The sequence below is a fragment of the Ochotona princeps genome, chromosome 2 (assembly GCF_030435755.1).
Source record: "Ochotona princeps isolate mOchPri1 chromosome 2, mOchPri1.hap1, whole genome shotgun sequence".
NCBI classification, from domain to species: Eukaryota; Metazoa; Chordata; class Mammalia; order Lagomorpha; family Ochotonidae; genus Ochotona; species Ochotona princeps.
The window spans coordinates 1,441,810-1,458,969 of NC_080833.1; the positions used below are offsets into that span (position 1 = coordinate 1,441,810).

The window sequence follows — 17,160 nt, forward strand, 5'->3', positions numbered from 1 at the left end:
CGCAGCCGGCGAGAGCAGCGGGCAGATGTAATTAACTCCATGCATTCCTATTAGCAGGCCACGGTCCCTCGTCCCTAATTGTCACATAGTTGAAAGCTCTGGTAAATGAATCAAGCACTTCTTTTATCTGCCATCCTGGACACAGCACGGTAATGACCACCAGATGTGCACAGCCCATGTGTCGCTCATCAGTGGCTCCCGGCCGGGGACGTGCCTTCTGCAGGGGCCGAGGGCCCTCGTGGCTCCAGCAGACTCCACAGCCCAAGGCTGTTGCCTCTGGAAGCCACAGGTTCCTCTAGACCCCGCGCCGGCTCTTTGTTCCTAGACGGCCAACGGGTTCTGCTGAGGCGAGCATCCCAGAGCCCGAGGTCAGAGCTTGGGGGCATCTCCGTCACAGGCAGCGCCATCGGCCTGTGGTCGCTGGGCGCCAGGGCTGTGGCCAGCCACCAACAGAGGCCAGGGCCAGGCACGTGAGTGGACAGGGGCATAAAGGCTGGTGCCTGGCTCTGTCCCAAGGGGTGCTGTTCCCTGAGGTGACCACAGAAGCCAGCCAAGCTGGGCAGCCCACTCCTGATTCCTGCTTGACCCGGGTCACTCCAGCATGGTATACCCCTGGGAGCCAGAGGTCGGGGAGGTTGCGCTTGGTGGCAGGACAGGGAGGGCACAGGCAGAGCCACGTAGGAGCAGGTGCCACATCGGGCAGTATGTGCAGAAACAGCTCCGTGGAGCATGTGGGCTCCCTGGAATGGGGTTGGCACTCAGAGGCCTGGAGTCACAGCTTGGATCGGAAGGCCCCGACTGCACTTCAGCTGCATGTCCCTCCGCCGTCTCAGCCTGCCAGGAGCCTCCCGGGCTAGGCACACGCAGCTGTCTGGGCTCCCGAGCCAACACCACACAGCTTTCTAGAAGCTGCTTCAGTGTCCAGGCCTCTGGCAGGGGAGCGGGCTCCCTGCTTCACACTCAGGACTGTGCCTGGTCCACAGAGGGCAACCCCTGACGGACAGGAAGGAGCTGCACACACAGGGGTGTTCTCGTGGTGTGGTCCAAGCCTCAGCCAGCTGTGACACTGGGTGTCAAGACCACCCAGATCCCAGCCAGGCAAAGGGGGACCAGGAGGAGGAGTGGGCTGGTCCGTGGGAACAGCACCAAGAGGCTGGAGTGTACAGGCCACGGGAGGGCGCTGACGCGGCTGGCAGGGGAAGGGACAGGGCCTGAAAGGCATGGCCACTGTCCTCTAGGGCACCCACCCGGGGAAGGACGGCGTGTCCTCCCTGAGCACAAATTCCTTCCAGAGTGGGGCAAGGCCCTGAGACCTCCGTGCCCCTCAGTCCCCACATCAGCTGTGGGGGTCCAGGCAGGATCCATACCCTGGAACCAGGGGGGCTCTGGCTAGGGGGTCTCCCTGTGCATGGGCCCCCCAGCCTGGGGTTCAGGCACCCAAGACAGAGGTGCTAGCTTGTGACTGGCACCAGGGGAGAGGAAACATGGGGTGACAACGGAGTCCCCTCCCAGCCCCTGGGGCAGGCCCTGAGAGGGAAGTAGAGGCAGGACAGGACAGCATCGGGTGGCCAGCAACGGGGCAGCCCGGGGCTTGCCAGAAGAAAGCTGGGACACGGGGTGGACAGAAGCTCACCCTGAAGGCTGAGGGCCTGGACGGAGGGGTGGACACAGCAAGGCTCCCGGAGGGTGGCACTGATTCCACGGGGAGCAGGTGCGGGGCTCCTGAGTCTGTCCAGGTACATCAGGGTGACACACAGCCACCTGGGACAGACTTGGGATCGGATGACACCACATACCACAGATCCATCATGTGGGGACCAGCAAATTGCCCCTAAGACTCCTCCCCAGAGGGTCCAGAGCCCATGGCCCCGTCTGTTCCCGACGGGCAGGTCTGAGTCTGTATGGGAAAGACCCTGCCTGACCCTCAGCCGAGTCGGATGCCCAGGACCTTCAAGACGAGGGTACCCTTCCGGCTGAGTCTTAGCACCCCCCAGTGAGAGAGGGCACCCCTCCAGGCAGCGGTCTGCTCCGAGACTTTTTTCTCTGACAGAAGCTCAATGGTGCACAGCCACACCCAACCCGGCCTTAATTAAACATTTCCCGGAGGCAGGCGTTTCTGGGGAGTCCCTCCCACCGCCCCCCCACAGGGCGCCACCGCCAGGGACACAGCAGTCTCCGGTGAGGTCCTGGGGCATGAAGGCTGTGAGGCGTGGCCACCCATGGGGGATTGCCCAGGAAGCCAAGTAGGGGGGTCAAAATTCCTACCCCAGAAAGAGAAGGAAGGAGGATGAAGCAAACCCAGACGAGGCAGGTCCAGCACAGCCCAGCTGCGGTGCCCACGGGTGTCCCCGGCCTCACCCTGGCCGCAGCCACGGGCTGCTGGCTGAGCGGTTCCCTGCAGCTCACTCAGGAGGACTAGGGATCACAGCCGCCCGAGCCCACTCGGCTCCCCGGCAGCCAGTGTCTTTGGGTTCCTAGCTCTGCCATGAAGGAGACCCAAGCCACCTTGAGACCCCACAGCTCGCCTGGCACGCCTGGCGAACAGCTGCAGCAGTGCCCACCCCCTGGGCTGCCTTTTCGCTGAGATCTGACTCAGCCCAGGCCTCCAAGGAGCTGTCCACACCCAGAATTCCCGGCGCAGCCCCCTCGTGCCCAGCAACAGCCTGACAATGACCCTGGGCTCCTGCACGTGGCCCTGGGGGCAGGGGTCCAGCCACACCAGGCCAGATGGCAGTTATCTGCTGCCCCACGCGGCTGTCCGAGGCCCAGGTGGGCCTCACAGAAGCCAGAGTGAGCTGAGTACAGTTTTAATTATTCTAGTCCTGCCTGGTCGGCCAGGAGCCTGACCAGCCCAGCACTCTGTGGCAAAGTGGCGCGGCCATTGCCTGTCCCCTCCCCCGGCCTGAGGAAGGCCTGCCCAGGCCCCAGCCACAGCCATTTCCCTGCAGCAGACACACCAGGCCTTCCAGCTTCATCCAGACCGGAAGCCACTCCCTGGCTAGGGGCAGCATCCGGAGGACAAAGCGAGGGCTCAGCCTGGACAGCAAGGGCTGACCTTCAGGGTCCCCAGAGGGCTGTGGGTGGACACTGGGAAGACGCTGGGGGAGGGCGTCCCGCCTGGCCTCTGCCCTGCACAGCTGCAGGATCCCACTGGTGCTGGGGGTCCAGGGGCCTGGGATGGTCCCTACTCATGGGTCAGGGAGTGGGGGAAGCTGAGGGGGCCTGGGAAGGAAGAGGACAGTGGGGAGGGAACTTCCTGGCAGGGTCCGGAGCAGGGCGCCCACACGGCAAAGCGGCCCCGACTCCGCCATGGGGCCTGAAACAGGCACCGTTTTCCTGGGCCATGGATAATGAGGGACCAGAGCTCTGCTGGGATCCCCGAAGTCAGGCACACAGGAAAAATTCCAGGAGCTGCCGGGCTGGACAGCTGGCGGCCCCAGATGGCAGCTGCGGCCAGAGGTGTCCCGGCCGCTCCCACTGCACACACAGGTCGTAAATCCCGCCTAAGTGTCACTTTGCCGCAGCCCCACTTCCATTCCGTGGAGGCCAGAAGTGATTAACGAGGATTATCATTAGCGCTAATCAGAACCGTTGGCAGGAGGCGGGGCAGGCGGAAATGCCCCCGTGGGGCCGCAGGGACCCCGGTGCGGGTGTCGGGTGTATGTGTGTGTGCGCGCGCAGGACAAACACACGGGAGTTTGCGCATGCACGGGCACATACGTGTACATACACACGGCCCTGACACGCAGACTGCGATGGCTCCAGGCCGCCTGCAGAACTGCCCAGCCGCAACCCTGCACGGGGCAGCTGCTCCTAGACGCCATCGGAAGGCAGGCGGGGAGACCTGGCCGCAGCGGACCGCTTGCTCCCAGGCGCATGGCCCGTGGGCCTCCACGGCCCCCTCTGCCGGCGCTAAGGAAGCAACAGGCGGGCTGGGGCTTCCCGGCTCTGCTCGGGGTGGGGGCCCTGCGTGGCTGCAAGACACAAAGTGTCCTTTTACTGGAAGTATCAATTCAGAAAGGGGCTAGTAGTAAGCTGAGGATATTTGGATAAACTTGACAGCCCTGAGACTGAAAAAGACCTTTTGTTCCCACCGAGGCAAAGGCCTGGAGACCCCCCTGGGCTCCCTGGAGCGGCTCCAGGAAAAGCCGAGGTCGGAGCAGAAAGGCGGCGAGGGCGCCTTGTGAGCGGCCGGCGCTAGGGTCAGATGTTTATTAGTATTTATTTTATTTTTTTATTAGAACGTGTGGTTAACATCCTCTTGCCTCGGACCGGGCTGTCGTGGCGTCGACAAGCCCACAGGGCAGCGCACAAAGAGAACCTTGTGGCACTGGGGGAGGGGCCGCACGTGTGCCTGACGTGGTGCAGCCGGGCGCGACCCCGCACCTCCCAGCATCTGCTGCTGGCGGCAAGGAGGCCCTGCAGCTTGGGGAAGGGGGTTCACTCTGCTGCGAGGGGCACTGTCCCGCAGCCCACAGGGGCAGCTTCGCCATGGGGGCGAGGCAGGCGTGGCTGGAGGGGTTTCCAGCAGAAAGAGAGGCGGGCAGCCAGTCTTTGCCATTGCCAAGGGCCGAGGCTCCCCTGGGAGCAGCACGGCCATGCCCAGGGCTGCTTCCCTGCAAAACACGGGCTGCAGAAGTGGGGCTGGGAAACCTTGGCCAGGAAGTGGAGCAGCAAGGCGAGCTTTATTCTGGTGCAAGGCATTTTGAAATACACGCGTGAGCTCTCCGAGGCCCTAACATGCTGTGGGCACTCGCCGTGCCTTTGGGGGTGGCAATCCCGGGTTCCGTGACCCCCAGACTCCACAGCCTGCAGCTGCCCGTGCCCAGGTGCCCGGCAAAGATCCACAGCATCTTCACGGAAACCGGGACTCCGGGACAAAGTCACACACAGATTTCAAAATAAACTCCTCCAGCAGTTCCAAGCACCTGAAAGTTTGGGAAGTCCCCCACCTGTTGTTCAGGGAATCATGGGAGAAGGCAGTTGTGCGCAGAACAGTGGGGGGGACACTGGTTGACTGCATGAGGGCATGGCTGGCGCGGACACCCTGGCTCAGCACTCGCAGGGGGCAGCGTGCAGTTTCCAGCCCCAGATCCCGGCTCCATCCTGTGAGAGACCGGGCATGGCTGGCGCGGACACCCTGGCTCAGCACTCGCAGGGGGCAGCGTGCAGTTTCCAGCCCCAGATCCCGGCTCCGTCCTGTGAGAGACCGGGCATGGCTGGCCGGGAGGGACTTCTTGGTCTGAATGGCATTCCAATGCCGTGACGTTTGCGTTTGAAATGAAGCTGGGCATCAAGCTGACCACGCAGGCTGAGGTCAAACCAAGGCACTTAGGGAGAAAGAGCATGGAGCTTTTTAGTTACAAGTTGTTCCTGTTTGGCAAGGAAGGCCAAAGCAGAGATTTCAGGTGCCAGCCAAGGAATGACCCTAAGAGGGTGAAGCGGCACGGAAAGGCGGGTGTGGACCCAGTGCTCGGGCATGACACGCCCAGAAGGCGTCAGGATCACCAGCCCTCCAAACCCTGCCATCGCTGGGCTGGCTGCACATGCCGGCGCCTCAGGGCACTGCCTAGGCTCCCAGCAGGCCCTTGAGGCTGGGCATATCTGGCGAAGGGTAAAGCCCACAGCCGAGGTCCTTCCACCAGGGCCCCAAGATTCTCCTGCTCAGGCGTGGAGTGGGGCGTTCCAGCCAAGACGGGACTCCAGGTCTCTGTGCCCCAGGGCTCAGCTGCTCCCATGGGATGCTGGGAGGTTGAGAACAGGCGCGGACCCCCGACCAGGCTCAGGCCAGTGGCTGCAGGCCCTCCCCTGTGCCCACAGCTGGACTGTGGCCTGGTTGGATGGACCATCATGGTCAACCACAAAAAGGGGGCACCAGATCCGATGAAACCAAAGTGAAGGCCAAGGCCAGGCCAGCCTCTTGGTGTGCACGTGCCCAGACCTGCTCCACGGAAAAACCAGCCCTGCATTGGCAAAGCTTCCAAAGGCAGCAGCGACTCACTGGGAGTTCTCTGCCAAAGGCCAGAGCTATGTTTCAGGGACAGGTGGGCAGGAGGCTCATTGGGTGGACAGGTGGATGGACAGATGGTAGATGGATGGATGAGTGGGTGCATGGTGGATTGATGGATGGATGTGTAAGTGGGTAGGTAGGCAGATGAGTGGATCGGCGAGTGAATGGATGGATGGATGGGTGGGCTCTTCATGGGGGCTGGCCAGGTCTTTGCCTCGACGTAGCCTGTTGAGATCTGAAGTCTTTGCAAGAGCTGATCTCAAAACATCAGCCTGATACAGAAGGCAGGGGATCACTGGTGAGAAGTTTCCAGAAGGAGGACGAGGGCTGGGCTGGGATGGACCAAGTCAGGGTCCAGTCAGACCTGGATGCTCGGCCTCCACTGAGCCAGGCTGAGCCCCAGTGCAGCTTCAGCTCGGCAGGATCGCGCTCAGGCTGGGCCCTGGGACAACAGCCACAGCCCCAATGTGCCTGCGTGCCTCGGTTTACCATCTGCTCAGCAGGTGCTCCCTGAGCATCCACTGTCTGCCAGTGCCTAGAATGTTCCAGAAGACCCCCCCCCCCAGAGCCCTGTCTATGTATGAGAAAAGGAAGTGACAGCCAGCGGTCACAGCCCAATGTTGTCAGTGTGGTGCAGGGCGGAATCTCAGTGTCCCCAGGGTAGGGGCTCCCGATGAGGGTCTGGGGTGACGCCCCTTGGTGCTCAGCACTTCTAGAGCTCCTGCCTTAGTTCTCACTGTGAGAAGCTGGGGGAGTCAGGAGTATCTGGCAGATGGGAGGAACAGAGCCCCCACCCCTCCATCTACCCATCCATGCATCCTTCCATCCATCTACTCCCAAGCCCATCCGGTCACCCACGCCCTCATGGAGGCAAGCAGTGGGTGCTGAGTGAACAATCATTCTGGGAGAGCCTCTGGAGAAACTTGCACTGCCCGTGGCCGCCATCCGCGAGTAGGGGAGAGGTGAGCAGGCAGGAGGAGACGGGCTGCGTGGTGTTGGTCCTGGCGGACGCAGGCCCTTGGTACTTTCTGCTGCTTCGTGCACAAACGCGGCTGTCACGTGGCAGCTCCAGGAGGGGCGGCAGCGCCCAGCGGCTCAGTGGAGAGCCTAAGGACGAGCCTGTGGTGACTGCGGTGCCGGCAGCCCACAGGGCAGTCGGGTTGGGAGGGGGAGGCACTGCCCCTGCACTGGGCAGGCACCGTGAGAGCTGCTTCTGTGGCAATGCTGACCTCTCCAGGGAGTCAGGGGTGCCTGAGCCACTCCCAGCTCGAGTGCCTGACTCCAGTCTCCTGAAAGTCCACCTGGAGGTGGCGCCGCGTGTGCAGCCTGCCATGGCCATGAACTGATGGGGCTTGGCAGGGCCCGAGGACCTCAATGCCCTGGGCCCGTGGGCAGCACCACTGCCACAGGGGACGGAGCTGGGCGGGCAGGCCGGCCAGCCACGCAGCTGCATACTTGGGCGCATGCCCGACAGCGAACCCTCTGGGCCTCCCCAGGCCTGCTTCCCACGGCTCCTCTCTGGCCCATTCCGGCTGCCTGGGCTCGGCCGTTGTGGGGACCCCCTCCCCCCGCTTCCGCTGTGGGCTGCCGTGTGCATAAGCTGTGCAGTTTCTCACCTTCACAGTGGCCAGAGAAAAGTTATGAATGTGACACCCACCCGAGGCTCTGCCTCAGGGCGCAGAAACCACTTCCTGTAGACAGTGCCCAGGGCCACCTCCCCGGCACCGACCCAGCCACAGCCTTTGGTTTGAGGTTTGGGGACCTTTTTTTTTGGCAATCTTTCTTAAATTCAGAAACTAAAACAAAACAGAAGTACCGCGGCTTAGTGTTGAGGCCTCGCTGTGCAAACCCCAGGCCCGGGCCGCCTGCCCCGACCCGGCCTGTCGCATGCTGCTTTGCAAAACTGAATGGTCCTTCAGTACTCAAACCACTTCAGGGCTGCTGGGCTGGGCGGAAGACACAACCATGGCCACACAACTGCCTGGGGTCACTCCGGCGCCTTTTGAAGGCCCAGAGTTGAGACCGTGAGCCTGGCCCAGTGAGCAGGGTCAGGGGTAGGGGCAGCAGGAATGACCTGAACATGGAACAGTGAGCTGGGAGATGTGCCAAGCCTCTGGGCCTCGGGGAACCCTGTGAACAGCCCAGGTGCTGCTGCGCTGGTGGCCTGGGTGTCAAACACCCACGCCACCCAGCAGTGGCAGGACCAGCCCTGAAGGACAGGACACTGACAGGACCCAACTCAGCCACACACAAGAGCAGGTGCGGGTTGGGGGCATCAGTGTGGGAACCCCCAGGGGTGATTCCCGTGAACACAGCACATGCAGCCAGCGTCCCCTTGGCTCTGACGTGGGATCTCAGAGGTCACAGGTGGGGGACAGGCCCCATCACAGGTGGGGACGGTCAGAGGCCCCGTCACAGGTGGGACGGTCAGAGGCCCCGTCGCAGGAGGGGACAGTCAGAGGCCCGTCACAGATGGGACGGTCAGAGGCACCATCACAGGGGGGACAGAGGCCCCGTCACAGGTGGGACAGTCAGAGGCCCCGTCGCAGGAGGGGACGGTCAGAGGCCCCGTCGCAAGAGGGGACGGTCAGAGGCCCGTCACAGGTGGGACGGTCAGAGGCCCGTCGCAGGAGAGGACAGAGGCCCCGTCACAGGAGGGGACGGTCAGAGGCCCCGTCGCAGGAGGGGACAGTCAGAGGCCTCGTCGCAGGAGGGGACAGTCAGAGGCCCCGTCGCAGGAGGGGACAGTCAGAGGCCCGTCACAGATGGGACGGTCAGAGGCACCATCACGGGGGGGACAGAGGCCCCGTCACAGGTGGGACAGTCAGAGGCCCCGTTGCAGGAGGGGACAGTCAGAGGCCTCGTCGCAGGAGGGGACGGTCAGAGGCCCCGTCGCAAGAGGGGACGGTCAGAGGCCCGTCACAGGTGGGACGGTCAGAGGCCCGTCGCAGGAGAGGACAGAGGCCCGTCACAGGTGGGACGGTCAGAGGCCCGTCACAGGTGGGACGGTCAGAGGCCCGTCGCAGGAGAGGACAGAGGCCCCGTCACAGGTGGGACGGTCAGAGGCCCGTCACAGTAGGTGCCAGGGCCAGAGGATGCTGTGGCCAGCAACATGCCTGCCCTTGGCTCTCATCACCTTCACCACAGTCGAAATCCCATCTCAGTTCTTGGGGCAAACACCTGGCCAAAGCCACAGAAGCAGGTGAGGGGACTGGGGGTGCTGGGGGCTCACTCTCAGGGGGCCCTGCTGGCAAGCAGGACAAGTGACAGGGGCCAAGGGACTGCATCCTGAGCCTGCATGAGCCCTGCGGGACTGCACGCAGGAGCAGCTGGCCCCGCGTGGAGAGCCTGGCCCTCTGGCATCTTGCGGAGACTGTGTTCGGGAGTGGGGGTGGTTGGAGCAGCAGCAGGGGCCTCTGCTTGCTATGCTGGCCACTCATCTGCTCACGCTCGGGGCTCTGGTGGAACCTGATCTGCCTGAGAGTGCTCCCGGGGCGTTGTGGGTGGTGGAGAGTGCGCCCAGGGCATGCAGAAGTCAGGAAACACAGCTTAGGTAAAGTGTGTGGATTTCCAGCCTCTCTCTGGACTGAAGAGAGTAAGCGCCCTGTCTCCTGTGGTTCCTGCAGGAGCCTCTGCCAGCCCTCCCTCCCGCCACCCTCCCCCTCCATCTCCTGCCCTCAGAGGTGTTTCCAGAACGCCTCCTCTCCCCCAAGCACTAGAATGGACTTTCCATGTCAGCCACGCATGGAGGCCATGCACAACCCAGTGTGTGCTTGTGTGTTCACGTGTGTTCACATGTGTGTGTGCAGGCAGGAGAGACCACACAGCTCACAGCTGGGGCTCACGGCTCTGGGTCAGCCTGCAGGGAGCAGTGATGGGGCTGAATGCTGGCTGCCAGGCTTCCGGCATGCACGGACTCCCGAGAGCCTCGGGACAGCCCAGGAAGCAGGCTCCGGGTCCATTAGGCGACCTGACGATGGATGTCTTGGCTTTCCGGCCCACACCCCCCCAGATAGATCCGCTGCTGGCCTTGCCTGCCCTTGGACGTCACAGGCCCGGGCCAGCAGAGAGCCGCCAATGAGAACAGGAGCCCTCAGGCCACGTGCAGAGAAAATGGTCACGCTTAGGGGAATTTTCCCATCACATCGCCTGGTCACTTAGCACTTCTAATGAGGGTGATTTGTGAGCCGGTGGAGCTGGCAGGGTTCGGGGCAAGGCACAGTGGGGGCGATGGACAGGAGGATGGTTTCCTTGGCAAATCTGGACTACAGCCCCTCCCTCCGGGAGCTCAGCTCAGCCAGCAGCTCAGCTCCAGAGTCAAGGATCTGCAGCCCATGTTCTGGAAGACGGAGTGGGGACAGCCCACCCCACAGCCTCCAGCCCCGCTCCTTGCAGACTCATGGCTTGAGTCCCAAGGCCCCAGCTTGGTCACCGGGCTGTGAGGACAGCGGGAAGCAGAGGCAGGCATGGCTGTAGCCTGCTTTGCACTGCCCAAATCAGCAATAGCCCAGACACACCATGCTCCAGTGGGCAAGCCACGTGAGGCTATGCCTGCAGCCTCCCCTGGCCCAGAGCCACCTTGGTGCTGGGTGCCTGCAGTCTACCTGGGAGAAAATTAGCACTGGCCAGGGTACAAGGGGTGAGGACTGGGCCATCCTGGGCAGTGGGAATGCCTGGAGGGAGATTGAAGGCCTGGGCCAGGCAGGGCGGCCTGGATGACAGGGACAGCGCAAGTCTCCAGAACACAGCCATGGGATGGGCTCATGTGCAGGTGTGTCCTCATCAGGCATGTCCATGTGCAGGTGTGTCCATGTGCAGGTGTGTCCACATACAGGTGTGTCCACATACAGGTGTGTCCTCATGCGGGTGTGGCCATGTGCAGGCATTTCAATGTGCAGGCGTGTCCGTGTACAGGCATGTCCTCATGCGGGTGTGTGCATGTCCAGGTGTGCTTGCAGGAGCTGTATCTGCTCACCTGACCCAGGGGGGACAGCCGTGGACAGAGATGTTCAGATTCCTCCAGGGCGCCACATGAGAGGCTCCTTTGGTGAGGGTCTAGTGTGTCTGTCCACACAAGATTCCCAACCAGGCAAGGCCTCCCAGGGCGGGGTAGCTACCCTGGCAGGGTGGTGGCTGTCCCACGGAGCAGGCTGCCAGGGCAGGGCAGGGCAGGTGTCCTTACCCCTATGAAGATGGGTCAAAGGCTCAGTGCACAAGAATGAATGCGGGGCAGGCGGGAGGGCTCCCAGTGCTGCCCCGGGATCACTCCCTCATTGGGTGGGTTCTTATTTTTCCAGAACACACTGGTTGCCTCTTAACCTCCTGAAGAACACTGTTTAAAAAAACAGTTTATTTGTTTTTATTGGAAAGGCAGATTCACAGGAGAGACAGAGAGAAAGATCTTCCATCCACTGGTTCACTGCCCAGGTGACCAGCGCTGAGCTGATCCAGAGCCAGGAGCCAGGAGCTTCTTCAGGGTCTCCCACGTGGGTGCAGGGTCCCAAGGCTTTGGGCCGTCCTCGACTGCTTTCGCAAGGCCACAGGCAGGGAGCTGGGTGGGAAGGGGAGCAGGCAGGACATGAACTGGCACCCGTATGGGATCCCGGCACATACAAGGTGAGGATTTAGCCACTGTGCCATTGCACCAGGCCCCCTGAGGGCCATGTATGCACACGCATGCGAGATGTACACACAGCCTACATACAAGGGCACACAGGCACACACTCGATGGCTAGGAACTTACAGTACCTTCCATGCCTTGCTACTCAGCTGCTCGTGTGGAGAGACGGGACCCCAGCCACAGAAATCAGGCCAAGTGAGCACCCCTGTGTCCACGGCAGGTCGCAGGAGCAGCTCTGGGGCAGGGCCTGTGTGATGGACAGGACAGAGAGAACACCTGGCTCCTGGGCAGCACGTGCTCGGTGGCCTAGCCTCTCCTTCCCGTGGCTGAGATAATCAGCCGCCCTAGTGAGCGGAGGCATCGCCCACCGCAGCCAGCACCCGGGGGGCCTGCAACACGTCCCCGCAGCCCACCGCAGCCAGGGCCCGGGGAGCCTGCAGCACCTCCCTGCAGCCCACTGCAGCCAGGGCCCACAGGGGTCTGCAGCACCTCCCCGCAGCCCACCGCAGCCAGCGCCCTGGGGGCCTACAGCACCTCCCCACAGCCCACCACAGCCAGGGCCCACAGGGGCCTGCAGCACCTCCCCGCAGCCCACCGCAGCCAGGGCCCGGGGAGCCTGCAGCACCTCCCCGCAGCCCACCGCAGCCAGGGCCCGGGAGGCCTTCAGCACCTCCCTGCAGCACCTCCCCGCAGCCCACCGCAGCCAGGGCCCACAGGGGCCTGCAGCACCTCCCTGCAGCCCACCGCAGCCAGGGCCCGGGGAGCCTGCAGCACCTCCCTGCAGCCCACCGCAGCCAGGGCCCACAGGGGTCTGCAGCACCTCCCCGCAGCCCACCGCAGCCAGCGTCAGGGGGGCCTGCAGCACCTCCCTGCAGCACCTCCCCGCAGCCCACCGCAGCCAGCACCCGGGGGGTCTTCAGCACCTCCCTGCAGCCCACTGTAGCACACCGCAGCCAGGGCCCACAGGGGCCTGCAGCACCTCCCTGCAGCCCACCGCAGCAGCATGGCAGGCACTGGAAGGGGCAGGAGGGACCCCCCTGTCCGGGGAAAGCCTGTACCATGTCGGGTAGTGTGCCAGGCCTGGGAGCGTGGGACTCACCTGTCCTTGGGGAACGTGCAGGAGACCCGGCTGAAGGACTGTCGCGTGCCCATGGGCACAGAGCCCAGCCGAGGAGGCGGGCAGCACCCCGCCACCACTGCTACCTGCAGCCACAATGAGTCCTGGGGGCCAGGCCTGCCTGCACATAGCCAAATCTGCTATGCCTGACACTCTAGGGCCCCACTGCCCACCATTAGTGGGCAGCCCCCCACCATTTGTTGGTGATGGTTAGAGAGAGCAGGCAGAAAGAGGAGAGACCCCTCCCACTCCAGGATGGAGACCCACGAAGCCACAGCCAACCTCACGGGCTTTGGTTGACCACTGTCCCCAGCCCGACTTGGCTAGGGCTTCTGACTCCTTAATTCCATTATGCTTGCCCACCTGGAGGGGGCCGCCCACCTACACACCTGCCCATGCTCACAAAACATGCCTGCCCACATGGACACACATGTTCAACTGGACACACCTGCCCACCAAGACCCACTTACCTACCTGGACCTCAGTGCTGCCCCACCAACTACCCCTGCCAGCACCCACACTCTCCGTCCCACTGCTGGGCCAGGCCGGGCCGGGCAGCCTGGGGAGTTCTGCAGCACCATGGACCCAGGGGCTGACCTGAGCAGGCAGGCAGCCAAGGGTGGACTCCAGCTGCAACCACCCCGTGGCACAGCAGGTCCGGCCATGCTCCAAGCGACCCTCCTAGAGGCCAGGGTGGCAACAAATCAGAGAAGCTGAGGCCAGCAGCTGGCCCTCGTGCCCGTTGGCGGTGGCCACAGAAATGCGGGAGACACAGTGGGGAGCACCGGGCATTCACTCGCTGCTGGGCATCTGGGAACTCGGCTGTTGTTGCTTTTGGACGCCGTGCAAACACACAGAAGTTCAAACGCACACTCACAGGCCCGTGAGCAGTCACACACCCCAGCAACACCTTCACCTTCAAAAGTGCCGCTCTCAGGCTCTGCTTGAGCTTCCTCTTCCTGGGAGCTTGGGCAGCCCTGAGGCGCATGCCGCCTGGCTAGGGCAGGGGCCTGCCTGGTGAGCAGAGCCCCCCCTCGAGGCTCCCAGAGGCGCCCGGCGTGGGCAGGGCAGGGCGGTCGGGAGCGCTTGAGGCTAGGCAGGGCGCGGGCATCGGGCGCACGAGCCACCCTGAGTCCAGGTTCTCTTCCACCCTCAGCAGATCTCCGAGGACCTGGGCACTGACAAGTTCCTGGACGCCCGGCACGCGGCGGCGGGCAGCTGGCTCAAGTACATCCGCGTGGCCTGCTCCTGTGATGACCAGAACCTCACCATGTGTCAGATCAACGAGCAGGTAGGTCGGAGAGACCCTGGAGCGACTGGGGTGCCGCAGCCGCAGGCCCCCTCCTGCCCTGCGAAGGCCTCACGGGAGGCTGTGGCCACAGTCCTGGCCGAGGCTGGCAGTGGCCAGTTTGCATGGAGAAGGAGCAAGCAGGGGTCTGCGTGGCAGGGTGCCCGTGCCCAGGAGCACAGGAGTGTCCCCACGGGACATCTCTGAAGGAAGCTGTTAAGTTCAACAAGGGGTCAGCCCCGGCCACAGCCCCGAGACCCCGGTCACAAGTGGACTGACCTATCAGCAGCATGGCCCCGTCCACTGTGTAGCCCCCTTCCCTGGAGGGAACACCAGGTGGTGTGAACCCCACATGGGCCCCAGGCTCCCCGGCAGGGAGGACGAGTGGTTGCTGGGCAGACTGGGGCCGAGGCCCTCACCCCACACGCTCCCTGCATCCTGGCACCCGCCAAGGCCGAGGCCGCCTTCCCTCCCAGCCGTGCAGACAGCAGCAGGTGGCCCAGCTCCCAAGGAGCAAGTCGCATCAGGAAAGGCACAGAGCCCACGCAGTCCCTGTCACACAGGAAGCAGTCCAGGACACAGAGGTGTCCCACGGGAGACCCCAGCCCTGGCCCCACCACGGGAGACCCCAGCCCTGGCCCCGCCACGGGGACAGCTGCCCTCCAGAGGCGCCTCTGACTTGAAGCCACATGGCAGCCTCCGGGAGCCCACACAGGCTGGAGGAGCCCCTACTGGGGGAGAGGGAGAAGTTCCCGGGCACCTCACTGCTCATCCAAAAATCCCGGCTTCTGAACTCCAGCCACCAAAGGTCGATGAGCGATTCATGCGCGTGCTTTCCCTCGGTTAATCATGAGATGGAAACTTCAAGGATAACCTGCGAAACCGCCGCCTGAAGCCCCACAGACACCTGTGCAGGGAGAACCTTCCAGAAAGGGAGAGAGGTGGCCGTGGGCCCTGGCTGCCTGGGGCTAACCGTGGGGGCCAGCCATGGGGACCCTCTATGGAGGGACAAGAAACTAGTTCCAGAAATAGGAGCAAGAAACCACAGATCCTTGAAGGCCGGGTTCTTGGGGAAGGGTGCTGCTCAATGCGCCAGAGGCCAGAGGAGGCTGGGGCGGGGGTGAGGGAGTGTTCTGGAACCACTGTCCTCACCCCGGACCCCCACCCACTGGCTGAGCTGCCAGCATGGGCGGGCCTGAGATCCCCGCTGGAACCATCATCGGGGGTGCCAGCCAGGACATGGCCACGGTCTGGGCCCTGGGGAGAGAACCCAAGTCGGAGAAGGGGAAGCCAGGGCCTCCTTGGTCATCACAGGGCCTCCGGCCCTATGCACTCTGCAGGCTCTGGGGGCACACACCCCTAACCCTCCACTCCCCATGGTCCCCAACTTCACTTCAAGGCCCCAGACTCCTGCCTGAGAATGGGGGATGGCCAGCTTTCCCGCTCCGCGACACCGTTGGCAGGCACAGACACAAGAACAAGTGACTGGCGTCCATGCGTGGCCCCTCCCTGACCCCCCGTGCCAGCGTGGGGAGGCTGGGTGCCCCAGGCTCCTTGTACTGCTCCACCTCAGACTCCCACTTCTCCAGGGACTGTGTCACCCGCACAGTGGTGGAACACAGGGCCATGGGGGGCTAACGACCCCCAGCCCTCACCCACATGGAGGCCTCTGGATGCTCCTGCCCAGCCCCAAGAGGCCCCTGGCCTGTGGCCCCCGGTGCCCACCCGACGGGTCCCACAGCCCAGGCTGTGAACTTCCTCCCGGCTGCGCTGTCACCTCAAAGGTGACTTGTGGTTTTCCGGACTCACGCGGAGCCCACAGTGGGCAGGCCCGGCCTCAGTCCATCTCTCCTTGGGGCAGCCAGAGCACAGGACCCATACAGCCACACAGAGCCCTGGCTGGCGGGTGGATGCCAGCAGGTGTCAAGCCAACAGCACGGGGCACTTTCATTTCCCTATCGTCTCAGCCTCAGCAAGCAGAAGCCGCCCCTTGCTTTGGGTGCCAGCCCCACTCCCCTCCCTGGCCATCATCTCAGACCATCTGTTCTGGAAAACGCAGAGCTCACGGCCCACCTAGGGGGTCCCTCCTCCTGCAGGTGTGAGTTAATCTGGAACCAGAGGCACAGGCACATGGTGCCTGCATTCAGGAAGAGCCAGAGACAGGGCCACAGCAGGGGACAGGGCTAGTCCTCGCTCACGTCACATCGCCTCCTCTAGGGCTGGGGGATGCCGGTGTCGGGGATGGGGCCGTGGAGGCGCGCTGAAGGTGCGCACACGTGTGGAGACCAAGACTCGGACCGTGGTGCATCTTGGAAAACTTCCTGGGAATGAGAAGCTTACCCTGTGGGCCTGGAAATGGCCCTCTGACACCCTCCTCCGCCACCCCGGGAGCTGGCCAGGCATCGGTAAATCTGTCACTGCCAGCCCCATCTGGGGGCCCAGGAAGGAATGGGTCTCCCACGCAGGGAGCAGCCACCCCAGGGCGGGAGTTGGGCAAGGAACAGGGCTGGCACACTGCCATGCCCAGGTCAGTCCTGGTGCCAGCTGTGGAGGACGTGGGGGGCCGACTTGACCTTGTGCTAGACACCATGGTGCAGCAAAACAACAGATTTCGGCAGAGATAAGCCAGCTGAGCTTCCACCCGCGGGACAGGGAGGCACCAGGGCAGCCCCAGGGATGCCCGGGAAAGGGTCTTCCCATGCAACAGAAGGTGGTGGCTACCCCATGCCAGCGACCAATGTGCCCCCACGCATGGCCAGGAGCCACAGCCCAGACAGCACAACCTGTGCCCATGGCCTGCGGGCTGGTCCCAAAGCTGCACGGAGCTGCCTCTGTCCAAGGTCCCGGGCACGCGAGGGGCCCTGCTGCATGAGGCGGTAGCTGCGGCCTGGGCTCGTCCCCAGTCCAGTTGGCCTGTTGGCAGCTGACTTGTTTTAAAAGCCATTTAGAGTGGCGTTTATGGGGCCAGTAAACTCGGCCTTTAAGGGGCTCACCCCAAACGGAAACTTCTAGCCCTGTCAGCACCGGGCACTGGGCAGACAGTTGATGCCCTGTTACAGAGAGTCAGCCTGCCTGGCCCGCCCCGGTCGCTCCCGTGGGCTGCAGTAGGGGTCTCCAGGGAGGGT

At 63.5% G+C, this 17,160-nt stretch overlaps 1 protein-coding gene across 3 annotated transcripts in view; it reads left to right on the plus strand.

Annotated features, from left to right (window-relative positions):
• PRDM16 (PR/SET domain 16) overlaps window positions 1-17,160 on the plus strand; it is a 199,469-nt gene that overhangs the window by 161,685 nt on the left and 20,624 nt on the right. For all 3 annotated transcript variants that reach the window (XM_058674429.1, XM_058674432.1, XM_058674435.1), the window contains exon 4: window positions 13,904-14,038. In XM_058674429.1, the coding sequence (XP_058530412.1) occupies window positions 13,904-14,038 (135 nt within the window). The remainder of the gene's footprint in view (window positions 1-13,903; window positions 14,039-17,160) is intronic.